At 41.9% G+C, this 19119-nt stretch overlaps 1 protein-coding gene across 1 annotated transcript in view; it reads left to right on the forward strand.

The window, feature by feature from the left end:
• The window catches only part of TMEM266 (transmembrane protein 266), a 488010-nt gene that overhangs the window by 311837 nt on the left and 157054 nt on the right, over positions 1 to 19119 (forward strand). The window contains 1 exon segment of the mRNA XM_053717259.1: positions 11167 to 11344. Within this exon segment, the coding sequence (XP_053573234.1) occupies positions 11167 to 11344 (178 nt within the window).

A 19119-nucleotide genomic window follows, 5' to 3' on the forward strand; every position in this document is an offset into this window, starting at 1 on the left:
TAGCACACCAAAACAGAACAATAAATTAAAGGGTCAAATTTATGTACATCTACAAATGTGGTATACATGATACTTTGTTCTGCATATGAAGTGGGATGTTATATTGAAAATAACAAGCCAAAAACTGCACCTTTGGATGAACTTACAGACACTCAAGCAAAAATCGCTGTGAAACAAAATATTGCACTCCTATTGGTCACCATTTCACCCAATCTGACCACTCCATCCAAAATTATAAAATCAAGATTCTGAGGCAACTTCAAAAACTCCCTGGAAAGAAAAAATGAAAATAATAATGCACCTTAACACTTTAAATACTGGACAAAATGCTGACTCTGGGTTCTTGACACATAAAACATTACATTTTTTTGTAATATACTTTCATATGGTTAATTATGTTTAGTATTCCACACTTTTCATACATAGGTAAGCTTATGTCAACCCCTGTGCTGTGGTTTTTTAATCTTCCTTCAGTGTGTATACTCAGAAGGGTGTATATGTACATTTATGTGTGTACATGGAGCTGTATGTATGGTACTTTTATATTCCCTCCATGTATACATAAATACACATTTCTATACATCTTTATGCCATGTAGATACAGGTATATAACGTCTGTAAATTCCATTGCATTGATCAATGTTGCTTCAGAAGTATTATTGCTTAATGCAATACTCTTGTTACTTTGGTGTGTGCGTGTGTGCGTGTATGTATGTGTGTGTGTGTGTGTGTGTGTGTGTATATATATATATATATATATATATATATATAAAAAGAAAAAGTTTATACAGCTGTTAAGGGGTTTAATATGTAGTAGGGATCAGATAGCTCCACAGTTAAACAAGTTCACTGGTGCACGGGGGTTCACAAATTTATTAAATGTAGGAAAAAATGAACTAAAAACAGATTAACCCTAGTCCAGCACTCCCCATACTTCCAAATTCAAAAACCAACTAACATACAGGGTATATGTCTATAAAAGGAACGGCAATTTGTGTTGTTTACTAACAAGAATTGACAAAGCCTTCTAGTCTGCATCATTTGCCTTGCTTTTTAACTAATTTGGCTTTTGCTATAGTAATTACTCTGCAACAGACACAGCAAATATTTGTTTTTCTAGGAAAATGGTGAATCCATTTTGTTATAAAACGTATGCATACGAAGATGTTTTAGTAAGGTAACCACTATCCTAGAGTCTAGGGCGCTATTTATGTTGTAATTTTTATTTTGTGTGTCTTACAGATCCCTGTAAGTAATTAACATCTATCTTTATCTTTTCACAGGGATGGTGCGTGACTTAATAATTATTTTCTATTTTAGAATCCATAAAATTGTTGTGTGGTACCTTTTTATAGACATATACCCTGTATGTTGGTTGGTTTTTGAATTGGGAAGTATGGGGAGTGCTGGACTAGGGTTCATCTGTTTTTTGTTTATATATATATACTTTGTAGCAGATTTGTGTTTATTAATTTTTTTCTTTTTAGATATTTTTAATTTTCTAAATGGAAAGAGTCCACAGCTGCATTCATTACTTTTGGGAATTTAGAACCTGGCCACCAGGAGGAGGCAAAGACACCCCAGCCAAAGGCTTAAATACTCCTCCCACTTCCCAGTCATTCTTTGCCTTTCGTCCCAGGCGGTTGACAGAGAAGTGTCAGAAGTTTTCGATAGTCTCTTATGGAGGGTAGTACTCTTCGGCATGGGACTGGAGTTTTAAGTAATCACATGGGTGAAAGTTAGAGTCCAGAGATGCAGGGAGAGTCTTTCTGCTCCCCAAGCAATCAGCGTTGATGAGTTTCGCTGCCTGTTTTTTTCTTTCAAGTTTATGGCAGAGGCGATGCTACTATCTATCACACTTGAAGGGACGTGTTCCTGTTTCACAGTGTAGATTCTGGTGAGATCGTTTCATTTTACTTTCATCATGGATGTATTGTAATTTCAACAGTTTATCCAAGAGGGTCTACAACCTTTCGGGGATAACTTTAACATAGGATCTCAGTGCGGCTCCTTTATGTATCTAGGAATCAAGGGTTAATATCTCCTGAGGGGGATTATTGAACAGGGGGGTTTATAATAATGTTTGTTATGTGATTCTGTCTGCTACTGTGTAGTGTTGCTTCGGCTCATGGCTATTTTGGAACATAGCGGCCTATGTCTAGTGACGCAGCCTTTTTCGGTCGGGCGTGCTTTTGCATGGACAGCACGGTTTACCTTGTGACCCCATTTCCGTTTTCCTGACCACGTGGCGACGGAGAAATCCTGGTCCGCTGGTGTCTGGTTCTCTGGAGGCAGCAGTGTCCCAGTTATGGAGGATTCTTGGAGACGGATGTCTCTGATTCAGATTCTACTTCTTGCGAAGAATATGAATTGGCTCGGGTGATACATGCCCATCAGTTATGTTCCGAATGCCATTTTAGAGTTTTCTGTTCCTCGGGATCGGGGAATCAGGTGCCCACTGAGCCATCCGTCTCTGGGGATTCTATTTCTCACAAGACAAGTTCCCTACCATCAACTCTTACTACGCATGCAGGTAACCCAAATGCTACTTATCCTTTCTAGGGAGTGTGGCCTGTTCCCACCCGAGGTTACGTCACGATTCCGCATGGCCATATCTTTGGCGCTGGCGCATCTGCACCTCCCGGGAGTGTGCTTATGATATTGTCCGTGTTTCATTAACCGGGGCTCGTCAGGCATGGGATCGCCTGGTCCAGTTCAGTCTTCCGGGGGAGCGACTGCCCCTGAGGCCTCAGGGGGCCTAAATTCGGGGCCGGTGTTTCCTTTTGTCCCGGCGGAGGTATATTGCGCCTTTCGTTATAGACTGGCGCTCCTTCGTAGCCTACTAAGGCATGTTTTTGGCATTGCTGGAGGATCCCACTCTTAATGGGTCTGGGGATTCTCAGTCTTGCTTTCTTTTACAAAGATATGACGAGTCCACAGATTTCATCCTTACTTGTGGGATATTAACCTCCTGCTAACAGGAAGTGGCAAAGAGCACCACAGCAGAGCTGTATATATATAGCCCCTCCCTTCCCCTCCACCCTCAGTCATTCTCTTTGCCTGTGTTTTATTAGTAATAGGTGAAGTGAGGTGTTAGTTTTATTTTCTTCTATCAAGAAGTTTTTTATTTTAAATGGTACCGGTGTGTACTATTTTCCTCAGGGGGTTATGGAAGAAGATTTCTGCCCTGAGGTTGATGATCTTAGCAGCTGTAACTAAGATCCACGCTGGTTCCCACAAGACTTCTGAAGGTAACACATGAGACATCTTCAGTGTGGAGACCGGTTTCATGCTACAAGCAGCATTAAGGTATATGCAGCCCTTTATTTCTGAGGAGACTTGATATATCAGAACTGGCTGACATTTATTTCCCTGTATGGGAAGCAGTAGACCTGTTTTTAGTTTTTGCTAGTTGACATTATATGGGCATTATATGACACTATGGGAGAGGCACAAAGAAAAACGGTTCATAGAGTTTTTATTTTGCATATATCCAGTATGACTTACTGGGATGTGTTTTGAGGTGTATATTGTTTTTCAGTTAGCTTGTGTGTAAAACCGCTTCACCATGCGGTTGTGTTTGGGCCTGAAAGAGCCTTACATTTTAAAGACCATATTTTAGGTCAAGAAAGTGTGCCTAAGGATGATTCTCAGTCTGAAGAGAATCAGGATATGCCATCCAATTCGCCCCAAGTGTCACAACCGTTAACGCCAAACAAGCGACGCCAAGTACTTCTAGTGCGTCTAATTCCTTTACTCTACAGGAGATGGCTGCAGTTATGTCAACTACCCTTACAGAGGTATTATCTAAATTACCAGTGTTGCATGGTTAACGCAGTAGGTCAGGTATTAATGTAAATACTGAATCCAATGATGCTTTATTAGCTATTTCCGATGTACCCTCACAGTGTTCTGAGTTGGGGGTCAGGAAATTGCTGTCTGAGGGAGAAATTTCAGACTCAGGGAATGTATTACCTCAGACAGATTCGGACGTTATGTCCTTTAAATTTAAGCTTGAACACCTCCGTCTGTTACTTAAGGAGGTTTTAGCGACTCTGGATGATTGTGACCCTATTGTAATACCTCCAGAGAAATTGTGTAAGATGGATAGATATCTAGAAGTACCTACTTACACTGATGTTTTTCCGGTTCCTAAAAGAATTTCGGGAATTATAAAAAAGGAATGGGATAGACCAGGTATACCGTTTTCTCCCCCTCCTAATTTTAAGAAAATGTTTCCCATATCAGACACCATTCGGGACTCGTGGCAAACAGTCCCCAACGTAGAGGGAGCAATATCTACCCTGTCTAAGCGTACAACTATACCCATTGAGGACAGTTGTGCTTTCAAAGACCCTATGGATAAAAAATTAGAGGGACTTCTAAAAAAATAATTTATTAATCAGGGTTTTCTTTTACAACCTACGGCTTGCATTGTTCCAGTAACTACTGCAGCAGCTTTTTGGTTTGAGGCTTTGGAAGAGTCTCTTAAGGTTGAGACCCCGTTAGATGACATTTTGGATAGAATTAAGGCTCTCAAGCTAGCCAATTCTTTTATTACTGATGCCGCTTTTCAAATTGCTAAATTAGCGGCGAAAAATGCAGAATTTGCTATTCTAGCGCGTAGAGCGTTGTGGCTCAAATCTTGGTCTGCTGATGTGTCATCAAAAACTAAGCTTTTAGCTATTCCCTTTAAAGGTAAGACCCTTTTCGGGCCTGAATTGAAGGAAATAATTTCTGACATTACAGGAGGTAAAGGCCATGCCCTACCTCAGGATAAGTCTGTTAAGATGAGGAGTAAACAAAATAATTTTCATTCCTTTCGGAATTTTAAAGGAGGACCCTCTGCTTCCTCTTCTTTCACAAAGCAGGAAGGGAATTTTACCCAATCTAAGTCAGTCTGGAGACCCAACCAGAACTGGAATAAAGGTAAACAATCCAAGAAGCCCGCTGCTGCTACTAAGACAGCATGAAGGGGCGGCCTCCGATCCGGGACCGGATCTAGTAGGGTTTGGGCAAGGCTTGGGCAAGAGATGTTCAGGACCCCTGGGCGCTGGAAATAGTGACCCACGGTTATCAATTGAAATTCAAGGATTTTCTCCCAAGAGGGAGATTTCATCTTTCAAGATTATCTGCAGACCAGATAAAAAGAGAGGCGTTCTTACACTGTGTAAAAGACCTTTTTACTATGGGAGTAATTTGTCCCGTTCCAAGATTGGAACAGGGACAGGGATTTTACTCAAACCTATTCGTGGTTCCCAAAAAAGAGGGAACTTTCAGACCCATTTTAGACCTCAAGTGTCTGAACAAGTTTCTCAGAGTCCCATCGTTCAAAATGGAGACTATTCGAACAAACGTACCAATGATCCAAGAGGGTCAATATATGACTACCATGGATTTGAAGGATGCTTACCTTCATATTCCTATCCACAAGGATCATCATCAGTTTCTAAGGTTTGCCTTTCTGGACAGACATTATCAGTTTGTGGCTCTTCCCTTTGGGTTGGCCACAGCACCCAGAATCTTCACAAAGGTTCTAGGGTCTCTTTTCGCGGTTCTCAGACCACGAGGCATAGCAGTGGCGCCTTATCTGGACGATATTCTAATCCAGGCATCCACGTATCGACTGACAAAATCTCACACGGACACAGTGTTGTCTTTCCTGAGAACTCACGGTTGGAAGGTGAACATAGAAAAGAGTTCACTAGTTACACAGACAAGGGTTCCTTTCTTGGGAACTCTGATAGACTCTGTAGCCATGGAAATATTCCTGACGGAGGTCAGAAAATCAAAGGTTCTAAATACTTGCCGAGCACTTCAGTCCATTCCTCAGCCATCAGTGGCTCAGTGTATGGAGGTAATTGGATTAATGGTAGGGGCAATGGACATCATTCAGTTTGCTCGCTTTCATCTCAGACCACTGCAGCTGTGCATGCTCGGACAGTGGAATGGGGATTATGCGGATTTATCTCCTCAGATAAATCTAGATCAAGACACCAGAGACTCTCTTCTTTGGTGGTTGTCGCCGGATCATCTGTCCCAGGGGACTTGTTTCCGCAGACCCTCATGGGTGATAGTGACGACAGACTCCAGCCTATTGGGGGGCAGTCTGGAATTCCCTGAAGGCTCAGGGTGTTTGGACTCAGGTGGAGTCTCTACTTCCAATCAATATTCTGGAACTGCGCTTCAGGCGTGGCCTCAGTTGGCTTCGGCCAAATTTATCAGATTCCAGTCGGACAACATCACAACTGTGGCATATATCCATCATCAGGGGGGAACAAGGAGTTCCTTAGCGATGATAGAAGTATCCAAGATAATCCGATGGGCGGAAGCCCACTATTATCATCTGTCAGCAATCTACATTCCAGGAGTAGAGAACTGGGAGGCGGATTTTCTAAGTCGACAGACCTTTCATCCGGGGGAGTGGGAACTCCATCCGGAGGTGTTTGCCTCACTGATTCTACGATGGGGCAGACCGGAATTGGATCTGATGGCATCTCGACAGAATGTCAAGCTTCCAAGATACGGATCCAGGTTGAGGGATCCTCAGGCCGAACTCATAGATGCCTTGGTAGTGCCTTGGACGTTCAGCCTAGCTTATGTGTTTCCACCATTTCCTCTCCTTCCACGTGTGATTGCTCAAATCAAACAGGAGAGAGCTTCAGTAATCCTGATAGCGCCTGCGTGGCCACGCAGGACTTGGTATGCGGATCTAGTGGACATGTCCTCTCTGCCACCGTGGAAACTTCCTTAGAGACAGGACCTTCTCATTCAAGGTCCTTTCCAACATCCAAATCTAGTTTCTCTGCAGCTGACTGCGTGGAGATTGAACGCTTGATTTTATCGAAGCGAGGATTCTCTGATTCGGTCATCAATACTTTGATACAGTCTAGAAAGCCTGTCACTAGAAAAATCTATCATAAGATATGGTGTAAATATCTTTATTGGTGTGAATCCAAAGGTTACTCATGGAGTAAAGTTAGGATTCCTAGGATTCTGTCTTTTCTCCAAGAAGGTCTGGAGAAAGGGTTATCGGCAAGTTCCTTAAAGGGACAAATTTCTGCTTTGTCAATTCTGTTTCACAAACGTTTGGCAGATGTGCCAGATGTTCAGTCTTTTTGTCTGGCTTTATCTAGAATTAAGCCTGTATTTAGACCTATTACTCCTCCCTGGAGTTTGAATTTAGTTATTCGTGTTCTTCAAGGGGTTCCGTTTGAACCCATGCATTCCATAGATATTAAATTATTATCTTGGAAAGTACTGTTTTTGGTTGCTATTTCTTTTGCTCGAAGAGTTTCTGAGCTTTCAGCGTTACGGTGTGATTCGCCTTATCTCATTTTTCATTCTGATAAGGTGGTTTTACGTACCAAACCTGGATTTCTTCCTAAGGTTGTTTCAAATAAGAATATTAAAGGGACAGTCTACACCAGAATTTTTATTGTTTTAAAAAATAGGTAATCCCTTTATTACCCATTCCACAGTTTTACATAACCAACACAGTTATAATAATATACTTTAAACCTCTGTGATTATCTTGTATCTAAGCCTCTGCAAACTGCCCCTTTATTTCAGTTCTTTTGACAGACTTGCAGTTTAGCCAATCAGTGCCTGCTCCCAGATAACTTCACGTGCACGAGCACAGTGTTATCTATATGAAATACGTGAACTAACGCCCTCTAGTGGTGAAAAACTGTTAAAATGCATTCTGAAAAGAGGTGGCCTTCAAGGTCTAAGAAATTAGCATATGAACCTCCTAGGTTAAGCTTTCAACTAAGAATATCAAGAGAACAAAGCAAAATTGGTGATAAAAGTAAATTGGAAAATTGTTTAAAATTACATGCTCCATCTGAATCATGAAAGTTTATTTTGGCCTAGACTGTCCCTTTAATCAGGAAATTGTTGTTCCTTCTTTATGTCCTAACCCTTCTTCTAAGAAGGAGCGTATGTTGCATAATTTGGATGTGGTCCGTGCCTTAAAGTTTTACTTACAGGCAACTAAGGATTTCCGTCAATCATCTTCATTATTCATTGTTTATTCTGGAAAGCGTAGGGGTCAGAAAGCTACGGCTACCTCCTTTCTTTTTGGCTGAGAAGTATCATCCGCCTGGCATATGAGACTGCTGGACAGCTGCCTCCTGAAAGAATTACGGCTCATTCTACTAGGGCTTTGGCTTCCACATGGGCTTTTAAAAACTATGCTTCTGTTGAACAGATTTGTAAGGCTGCGACTTGGTCGTCCCTTCATACTTTTTCCAAATTTTACAAATTTGATACTTTTGCTTCTTCTGAAGCTATTTTAGGGAGAAAGGTTCTTCAAGCAGTGGTGACTTCTGTTTAGGTTCCTGTCTTGTCCCTCCCTTTCATCCGTATCCTTTTGCTTTGGTATTGGTATCCCACAAGTAAGGATGAAATCCGTGGACTCGTCATATCTTTGTAAAAGAAAAATAAATTTATGCTTACCTGATAAATTAATTTCTTTTACGATATGACGAGTTCACGGCCCACCCTGTTCTTTTTAAGACAGATTTATTTATTTTTTTAAACTTCAGTCACCTCTGCACCTTTTAGCCTTTCCTTTCCTTTTCTCTTCCTAAACCTTCGGCCGAATGAGGGTGGAGGGGAAGGGAGGGGCTATATATACAGCTCTGCTGTGGTGCTCTTTGCCACTTCCTGTTAGCAGGAGGTTAATATCCCACAAGTAAGGATGAAATCCGTGGACTCGTCATATCGTAAAAGAAATTAATTTATCAGGTAAGCATAAATTTACTTTTTCGACTGGCTTGCATACATAGACATAAGGGGATGAAGCAATCTTCTTATAGTCTGTTATTTGTGTATCCTTTTCCAGTTCTGAGCTTGAAAGTATCAGACTACTGTTGGGCTGGTCCTGCGGGTCTGTCCGTTCTTCCTGGGCGATAACCTATGGGTTGCCTTATCTTTTATTTTCATCCGGTGAGGATGATTTTTATTTGGTTTAAAGCTCATGTTGTGGTGTGAAGTTTCCTTCGGGAACTTTCCTCTCTGGAATTGATACTTGCGATTTTGTTCGCTCTGTTTACAAAAGTCTGTCTGACTTTTCTTTATCCCTCCATCATCGGGGGAGACTCTATGTGGCCTTGACAGTGCTGGGGCCCTTGGTTTAGGCTGGTCCTGACTGGGTACAAATCCTTCTGTCTTTGAGGCCTAGTTCAGACACGTGGCACCTTTTTATGTCCGGTTGGTCCGGTGAGGGCGCCCAGTGATCACAATATGATTGTGTGATTGTCTTGTTTTACAAGCTTCAACTAGCATCCTGAGAGGACTTGAGGGCCCGTGGTTGCTTAGGGGCATGGGGGATTGGTTCAGTCCTCAGTCGCCTTTCAATCTAGTGGGCCGGGACTCCGTTGAGATCCGCAGCGACATGCTCAGTCGTTTCCCAATTTTTTGGAAACTAGAGTGTTCCCTCCCATTGTGGGTTGGAGGCTTGGAGGATTTAGTTCCTTCATTCCACCGTTCTTACGGTTTTGCCTTTCATGGTCTCTTTGGAAGTGTCCTTTTAGGACTTATTCCTTTTAGAGGTTCTCTTCCTTTGAGTCGAGACTTTCTGGACTTCTTCCTGTTTTTGTTGCGGCTTTGGCCGCTTAATTAGGACGTGAAGGCCGTGAGGCTCTGTCTTCCTTCGGGAGTTAGTTGTCTCCATATCAGGGGCAATAGGAGGTATTGTCTCTTTTTCCAAGCTTTTTGCTTAGGGGATGTTTTTCTGCCTTGGTTTGGGATGCTTTGCATTCTTCTCCCTTGGGTGTTGTCCTCTGGAACGTTAATCTGAAAGGATTATGGAGACTAGCCTTTTTTCTAATCTCTTATTTCCCTTAGTGCTGCCCTTGGGGCCTTTGGGCTCTAAAGAAATTGCGTGACTTTGTTGCGGCCTAGTACCTTGCTGGGGGGGTGTTGACCTCCGGCTAAGGGTGGTCTCTTCCCTTTGGGCTGGGAATTACAAGTGAGTCCTGTATCCGTTCTCTGGGTTTCCCGGTTCTCATCCCCTGTGAGGTCTGATTGCTTCAGACGGGGTATCTTGTGTTCCCTGAGGGTGTCGTTCGTTCTAGGACGATTTTGGGTCCCGGGTCTGGAGTTCTTGTCTTGGATCCTTCTTGGATGTCTAAAGACTTATGATCCGATGGACTGGTTCGGGATGACTCTGTTTTTTTCAGGGACCCTATGTTGCAACATAGGGGCTAGCTCATGGGCTTGCAAGCAAGTAGGCCAGAGTTCTCATCCACCTTCGGGTACTGGTTATAAACTTTAAGTCCTGACTTGTCCTTCGGACGGAGTGTGTTCCTCTATGGGGAGGTTTTTTTTCTCTGTTGGGTCAACAGTGGTGTCTGGATGATTTTTTTGATGATACTATGGCTTCATGTCTTGTGGACATGTTTGCTGTTCTTATCTGTGCCCTTCCCTTTGGAGGGGATAGTTTATCTTCCTATGAGTTGGCGTTTCCTCTCTCTGGAGGGTCCTTGTCCTGCCCTGTGTGTAGGAGGTTGGATCAGGTGGCTTATTTCTGTAAGGGGCAGCATCTGCTGCTCTGTGGGCTCTGTTCCACCTGTTGAAAATTGGTCTCTCTACGTAGAGACTGCCTAAGAGAGTTGTGACAGGTCTTCCACGGATCTATTGCACTTTTCTCTGTTCCAGATCCTAGGGGGTTCTCCATGGGAGCGCCTTATTTGGAGGAGCGGATTGGGTTGACACCCGAGCTCTGTTGGGGTGGGTGAGTCCCCCCCTTTCTTTCTTTCATTCCCTGGGGGCTTGTGGTTGAGGTCTTCTGTCCCCCTGTCTAAACATGTCTGTCGCTTGGGCTGGTCTGGTGTTGGAGCAGGATCTGAGATCATTTTCTTTTCTTCAGATGGAAAGAGTCCACAGCTCCCTGCCCGTATCTTTTCTTTGGGGCGTTATTTTTGTTGTTCTGGCACCTTTTCACCCTGATGTTTCTTCTACTGTTCCTCGGCAGAATGACTGGGGGATGAGGGAAGTGGGAGGAGTATTTAAGTCTTTGGCTGGGGTGTCTTTGCCTCTGCCTGGTGGCCAGGTTCTAAATTCCCAAAAGTAAGGAATGCTGCTGTGAACTCTTTCCATGTGAAGAAAAGAAAATTATCAGGTAAGCATAATATAAGTTTTTGGTTTAATATTTTGCAGTTTGAAATCAGGCAGCTGAGGGCTCACCTTGCACAGCAGGACTTGGATCTGGTTGCAGAGAGAGAGAGAGCCTTAAAACTTCCCCATCAATTACAGAAACAAAGTGATAGGTTCAAGGTCATGGGAAACAGAGATTCAGATGATGATGCAACAGAAAATATATCTGAACTGGCTCACGGTGAGTAGCGGGTTCTTTTGCTCCTTTGCTTGACTATGTTATCTAAACCTTTAACTGCCACAGGTTTAAGCAGTCAGAAGTAGAAAACAACATTAATTTACAAAAACAGAGACGTTTTAAAAGATCATGTTTAGATGCAACAAACATTACCTCTGTGTTTGTTAGTTCACTAAATCATACTATGGCGAGTGCCACGTACTGTGTCACAGAACCCAGGATACAGCGATAAGCCTGATAAGAAAAGGAGACGACATTAAAATAATGTAATAATATTAATGCAATTTATTGGTAAATATTTACATAATATAGTCTAATAACTGACTCGTATGCAATAGTAATGACACACAGCAATGAGAACAAGAATGTAAATATATATATATATATATATATGTATATACACACATATATATATATATATATATATATATATATATACACACTCTTAATATGAGAGAACAAGAATATATTCACTTATAATGGAGAAAGATACTTAGCTTTGGGGTAAATATGTTAAAACAGTAGTTACAGCAAATAGTCACTGACAAGTCCCACATCTCTTAGCAGATGTTCATTGTAGATAAACGGGGTTAAACATGTGCGGGACACATGGTGCTGTTAACAGCAGAAGCTCAAAATCCTAAACATGCCTTAGGTTTTTTTTCTCATTAGATGAAGAGATGACAGGTCTTCTCCAATCATATTTCAGAAAGCAGATTATTTTTATCCTTACACCATCCCTATTCAGTTAGCATAAGACAAGGTAACTAAGTTTTAGAATGATATTTATCTTAAAGAAAAGACAAGAGAGGAACAAAGTGACAAGTTGTACAGCTATAACAAAGTAAAAGAAGGAAAACCAAACGTTTTAACAAGGAAATACATAGTTTAGGAATGTGTTATGGAATAGTCTATCATTTATATAATACTATGACATATTAATTACTTCTGGAATGTAGTCTTATGTTTGCTGAATAGAGAACATAGGTAATACATTGATTAGTTTAAGTTACAGAGAAGAACCTACAGCTTTGCACACCCACAACAAATATAGCTTTAGATCAAGTGACATTATGATTAGTCAGAAGCAAACACAGGCAATCCAGAACGGCTCAATCAAAATTCTTTAATGAATAAAAAAAAAATCATACCACCGTGGGCATACAGCATACAAAAAAGATTAAAACATCAGAAAAAAATACAGCATACATCCCAGCATAGGGTGCGTTTCGGGATAGCCCCGTATTCACATAACTTATGATTGGTCACACATGCACGGGCAGGGCGCTGATCTTTCAGGATCATCAAATTTACTTTGTCTTACAAATTGTTGAAAAGCATATGTACATATGCTCAGCAGCAGGCACTACTGGGAGCTAGCTAGTGATTGATGATTACACACGTCTCTTGTCATTGGCTTACCAGACGTGTCCTGCTGTCTGCCAATAGTACATTGCTGCTCTGGAGATTACTTTAACTATGTGCTTAATCGATTTGCAGGGGTTAAACTCATAGTTATGAGACTTGAATCCACACCTTATCCAAGTTCAAGATAATGTATTAAATACATCTCAATGGTCTTGCAGGGACTCATATATTCTGAAGTTTTTTTTTTTTTAAGGTTCATTCTTTTACAATGACTCTGGATTATACAACAGAATTTTCAAAATAAAGTATTAATATATCACAAAAACACACTAAAATTGTGTCTTAAATACCAAAATACATTTCTTTTTTTCTTTATATAAATGTAATAATTTGTTGGCTAACCTATTAATCATATTACGTGCTTCCATTTCATAGTGATGGAAGAGTAGATCTCTGGTGCATGGCTGTGTAATGAAGTGGTGTTGAGCATGAATTATAGATAAGAACAATGAAGGGAATGAACATCAGATAGCATAGCTAGTGTGCACAACATTGAGTATAACAACCCACAGCTACACTCAGGATCTTCCTAAGCTCCCACATTAGCACACAGCGCCCCCCCCCCCTTATCCGCAGGCAATTCAGCCGCAACATGGCCAAAAAAGCTTTTAAAGCCCCATCCTAAACCAGGAGACCAGGCTTATTCTGTCTAATTGTCAGATTTGATTGTCATCTTCAGGATGCAGAGAAGTTAGAGGCAGCGGTTTAGACCATGTAGAGCACAAAAACATTCTACGGAAAACATCTGTTTGTTTCACCTGCAAACCACAGAGTGCTGTAGAGAATCGGACGCAGTCCCTAAAGGCTGTGAGCTATACAGCTCGCAGGGAGAAGGGAGCGGTCCTGGAACACAGCAGCACTTAGAGCTGATAAACCACAAGCAAAGTGCCTAATGCTTTATTGTCAGTATGCTATTCTAGAAACACAGTGCCACTTAAAGCTGATAAATCACAATCCCAGCTGGTAGCATTCTGTTACCAATAGCCCACTCTTAAACACGACAGTATTTACGTACAGTGGAACAGCCAGAGTCACAGTGGGCAGAAGCTGACTTACAAATTCCCTAGCAGTGATTTGTCCACATCATTGGCAGCAAGCAGGTTACAATTGTAGAGAAACTTGCTATAAAAGTAAGCAATCCAAGAGAAGACGCTCATGAATAGTTCAAATTCCATCTTTAATATTGCATTTTGAAAAAAAATTTGAAGCAGTTATATGGTACTAAAAGGAAAAGTTACATTGAACACATTTTACATCACAATCACAAACGGTTTATCATCTCTTTATGTTTAGTTAAAAAAAAAAAAAACGCAACTTTGCAGCACGGTTATTATTGCTTTTCCCCCCTTTTCATTTAATGCAAGAGTTTTTCATATCTGAGAAGTTATAGTGCACATGACATACACAAGCCTAATCCTGCTTCACCATATATATTCCTGATTGTGTTAACATAATCATAGCTAGCTGTGTCTACTCTAATAAAAAGTCCATATTGGCTTCTCCAAATAAGGTACGTGGCCGGTAGAGTCTTACTGTTGAAGAAACAATTGTATCAAACAAGGGGATAATGCATTAAACTTACCCAGTATATTGGTTAGTTGTGAGTTTGCAGAAAAATATTGTAATTACAAGGTGTGTACTACCCTTTTAAGTGAAGGTTTAGTGTTTTATAAGCAACAAAAATTTGTTTTGGAAAACAAAATTTATGCTTACCTGATAAATTTAATTTATTTCATGATGTGAGAGTCCACAAAATATTCCCCTTCTGAGCACTAGGAGGAGGCAAAAGACACCCCAACACACCAGAGCTTTAAATCCCTTCCACTTCTCATGATTCACAGTCATACATATAGCCAAGTAGATGAGGTTGAAAGAAAGCAGGAAAGATAAAGCTGGACAACAAAGTGCAAAACAAGTCCTGCGACCATCTGAACAAAAATAAAGGGTGGGGCTCGGTGACTCGCCACAATGAAATAAATTTATCAGGTAAGCATAAATTTTTTTCTTTCATCAGATGGTGAGAGTCATCATGTGTGGGACTCAATACCCTAGATGAGAAATCCACTAGACCACTGTGAATAGGGGTTGACAAATAGTGAAGGCAGGACATTACTATTCAGGCCCTACGGCCCACAGAACTTTCTTGCCAAAGGCAGCCTCAGAAGAAGTATACACATCAGTTTCCCTGCAACCAAATAAGCCTTGCGAATTAGACTGATTGGATACTGAGTGAGCACGCTGACGTATCACTAACCCTTGCAGGACAAGCGACTCAAACTTCCTTACACCTGACCAGAGATTTTGTGATGTCACCCACCAGGAAAAGAAGGGGAACTGAAAGAGGGAATGGAGACGAGCCAGTGTTTGGCATCTGCAAATGAGCAGCACCTCTGTGAAAATCCCCAGGGGTAGCAATTAGGCATCCGGGATGAGAGGTAGTGACAGCCATCAGGTGACAAGTGGTCCGTAAGTAAAACTCCAATTTTACTCCCTGATGATCAGTTTAGTCCTTAAGCAGTGTGTATACAAATAATTGGAAACCGAGATGCCTGTACTTATAACGGTGTAAGTTGAGAAGTTGGAGTTTTTGGAATTGAACACTTTACGGCTTTGCATTAAGAGAATTGAAGATAGTGAGACAAGTGCCAAATTTTGTTGATATATGACAAATAGTGAAGGCAGGACATTACTATTCAGGCCCTACGGCCCACAGAACATTCTTGCCAAAGGCAGCCTCAGAAGAAGTATACACATCAGTTTCCCTGCAACCAAATAAGCCTTACGAATTAAAGCTTTAATCCAAGCTGTTAAAGAAACATCCATAGCTTTTTGACCTTTGCAAGGCCCAGAAAAATGAAGAAAAAGTGAAGAAAAAAAGTCTGAACTCTTTTGTAGCTTCCACATAATATTTCAGAGTTCTTACAACATCCAAGTTATGGAGAAGACGTTCCTTATTGTAATTCTTTTAGCTGGATATAAAGAAGAAGCCTCAATTTCCTCATTGTTTCTTAGGAAGAAAAGGAATTTTAGCAATTTTCTTATGAAAGAAAACAGAGCTGAAATCTGACCCTTCAGCGAACTGGCTGATAAATCCTGCAAGGACTCTTGGAATTCTAAAAGAATTCCAAAAGAAACCTTTGCAAGAGCACCACACAAAAAAGGTTTTCCAAACTTTTTGAGAAATTCATCTGGCGACAGGTTACCTAGCCTGAATCAGGGTATCAATAACATCCCCATAAAAAACCTCTCTGATGGATCAAGTAGGGGGCAGACTGTCTCTTTTTTTTCAGATGCTTTGTTCCAGGATGTACTGGATCCTTGGGTCTTGGAGGTTGTATCTCAAGGATACAGGATAGGATTCAAGTCTCATCCGTCCAGGGGCAGATTCCTACTCTCCAGTCTTTCGACAAGACCAGAAAAGAGGGCTGCCTTCTTAGGTTGCGTACGGAATCTCTCCTCTCTAGGAGTAATTGTCCCGTTTCCTACAGCAGAAAAAGGTTTGGGGTTTTATTCAAACCTTTTCGTGGTTCCAAAGAAGGAGGGAACTTTCTGTCCAATTCTGGACTTAAAGTGCCTAAACAAGTTTCTGAGTGTTCCCTCTTTCAAGATGGCAACAAAACGGTCAATCCTGCCTCTGGTTCAGAAAGGACAGTTTATGACCACAATAGACCTGAAGGATGCATACCTTCACGTCCCGATTCACAGGGAACATTTTCAGTTCCTGAGATTTGCTTTTCTGGATCAGCACTTCCAGTTCATAGCTCTTCCATTTGGCCTAGCTACTGCTCCAAGGAATTTTTTTTCAAAGGTTCTGGGGGCTCTTCTAGCCGTTGCCAGAACACAAGGTATTGCAGTAGCACCTTACCTGGACGATATCTTGGTACAGGCACCATCTTTTCGTCTAGCGGAAGAACATTCAGAGTCCCTTCTAGGTCTTCTTCGATCACATGGATGGAAGATAAACTTGGAAAAGAGTTCTCTTACTCCAAGTACAAGGGTGAATTTCCTGGGAACTATAATAGACTCCCTATCCATGAGAATATTCCTCACAGATCAGAGACGTTGCAAGCTAACTTCTGCATGTCTTGCCCTCCAGGCCTCCTCGAGACCCTCAGTGGCTCAATGTATGTAGGCAATCTGACTCATGGTCTCCTGCTTGGACGACATTCCTTTTGTCAGATTCCATCTCAGACCCTTACAACTATGCATGCTGAGAAAATGGAATGTCGTCCATTCAGATCTGTCTGTGCTGGACAGCCTGTCGAGAGACTTGCTCTCCTGGTGGCTCTGTGCAGATCATCTGTTTCAAGGCACATGCTTTTTGAGACAGTCCTGGGAGATTGTGACTACGGACGCAAGCCTTTCTGGCTATGGAGCACAAGGTCTGTGGACTCAGGAGTAGTCCTCCCTTCCGATCAATATTTTGGAACTCCGTGCAATCTTCAATGCCTTGATGGCTTTGGCCCCTTCTGGGTTCGTCCCAGTTTATCAGACTCCAATCAGACAATATAACCTTGGTTGCCTATATCAACCATCAAGGGGGAACGAGAAGTTCCTTGACGATGAGAGAACTGTCTCAGATACTAGAGTGGGTGGAGACTCACAAATGTACGCTGTCAGTGATCCACATTCCGGGTGTGGACAACTGGGGAATGGTCTCTTCACCCCGAGGTGTTTGCAGAGATAGATCTCATGGCATCCTGCCTTAATACCAAGCTGCCCAGGTACGGGTCGAGGTCGAGGAATCCTCAGGCGAAATGGATAGATGCCTTATCAGTACCATGGAGGTTCCGTCTCATATCTTTTTTTCTCCATTACCGCTTCTCCCTCATGTGGTGGCTCACATCAAGCAGGAGCAAGCATCTGTGATTCTGATTGTTCCATTGTGGCCACAAAGGACATGGTTTGCAGATCTGGTGGGGATGTCCTCATCTCCTCAGTGGAGGTTACCTTGTCTCAGAGATCTGCTGATACAGGGTCCCTTTGTTCATCAAAATCTAGATTCTGAGGCTAACTGCGTTAAGATTGAACACTTAATCTTAGTCAAAAGAGGGTTCTCTGAGAGTGTTATCGACACTCTGGTTCAAGCTTGTAAGCCAGTTTTTCGTCGTATCTACCATAAAGTGTGGAGTACTTACTTGTACTGGTGTGAGGAGCGTGGCTTTTCCTGGCATAAGCTTAAGGTTGCCAGAATTTTAGCTTTCCTCCAGGATGGACTGGAAAAGGGCCTATCTGTTAGGGCCCATATCTGTCTCTTCAGGGAACTGTCGGTGTTACTGCACAAGAGATTGGCTGAGCTTTCAGATGTGCAGTCCTTTAAGGCTCTGGCTAGGATCAGACCTGTGTTTAGATCTGGGGCTCCGCCTTGGAGCCTCAATCTTGTTGTTAATGTTTTGCAGCAGGCTCCGTTTGAGTCTATGCATTCTGTGGACATTAAATTGTTATCTTGGAAGGTTCTTTTTTCTTTTACAAAGATATGACGAGTCCACGGATTTCATCCTTACTTGTGGGATATTAACCTCCTGCTTACAGGAAGTGGCAAAGAGCACCACAGCAGAGCTGTATATATAGCCCCTCCCCTTCCCCTCCACCCTCAGTCATTCTCTTTGCCTGTGTTATACTAGGAAGACATGGTAAAGTGAGGTGTTAGTTTAGTTTCTTCAATCAAGAAGTTTTTTATTTTAAATGGTACCGGTGCGTACTATTTTCCTCATGGGGATATGGAAGAAGATTTCTGCCCTGAGGTTTGATGATCTTAGCATTTGTAACTAAGATCCACGCTGGTTCCCACAAGACTTCTGAAGGTAACCATGAGACATCTTCAGTGTGGAGACTGGTTTCATGCTACAAGCAGGCAGCAGCATTAAGGTATGTGCAGCCTTTTTTTTCTGAGGAGACTTGGTGTATCAGAACTGGCTGGCATTATTTCCCTGTATGGGGATGGGGTAAGCAGTAAAACCTATTTTAATAAGAGGGGTGTTACTGGAGTCCCTATATTATATTTATCATTAGTTGATATTTGGGCATTATGTGACATGGGAGACGATGTTAAAAACAATGTTTTATGTTTTTTATATTTTTGGCACTTAAAACTTTATTGTTTTTATGCGTGTGTGTGTGTATTTCTACTTTAGTGGAAAACTGCATTCCCATGCTGTGTTGTTTGGGCCTACTCCAACTTTTCACCTTAAGGGGCGGAGCCTATTTTGGCACATTTTCTTCAGGCTTAGCAGCAGCAAACAGTAACTCGTGGCTCCTGGACTGTGTAGCTGGTCTGAAGGGTTGGAAACTTGTTTCGAAGTACTCTGGGGGCAGGTAGGCGCCACAGCAGAGCTGTGGCGAGGTGTAGA

This window comes from Bombina bombina, chromosome 6, assembly GCF_027579735.1.
Source record: "Bombina bombina isolate aBomBom1 chromosome 6, aBomBom1.pri, whole genome shotgun sequence".
NCBI lineage: Eukaryota > Metazoa > Chordata > Amphibia > Anura > Bombinatoridae > Bombina > Bombina bombina.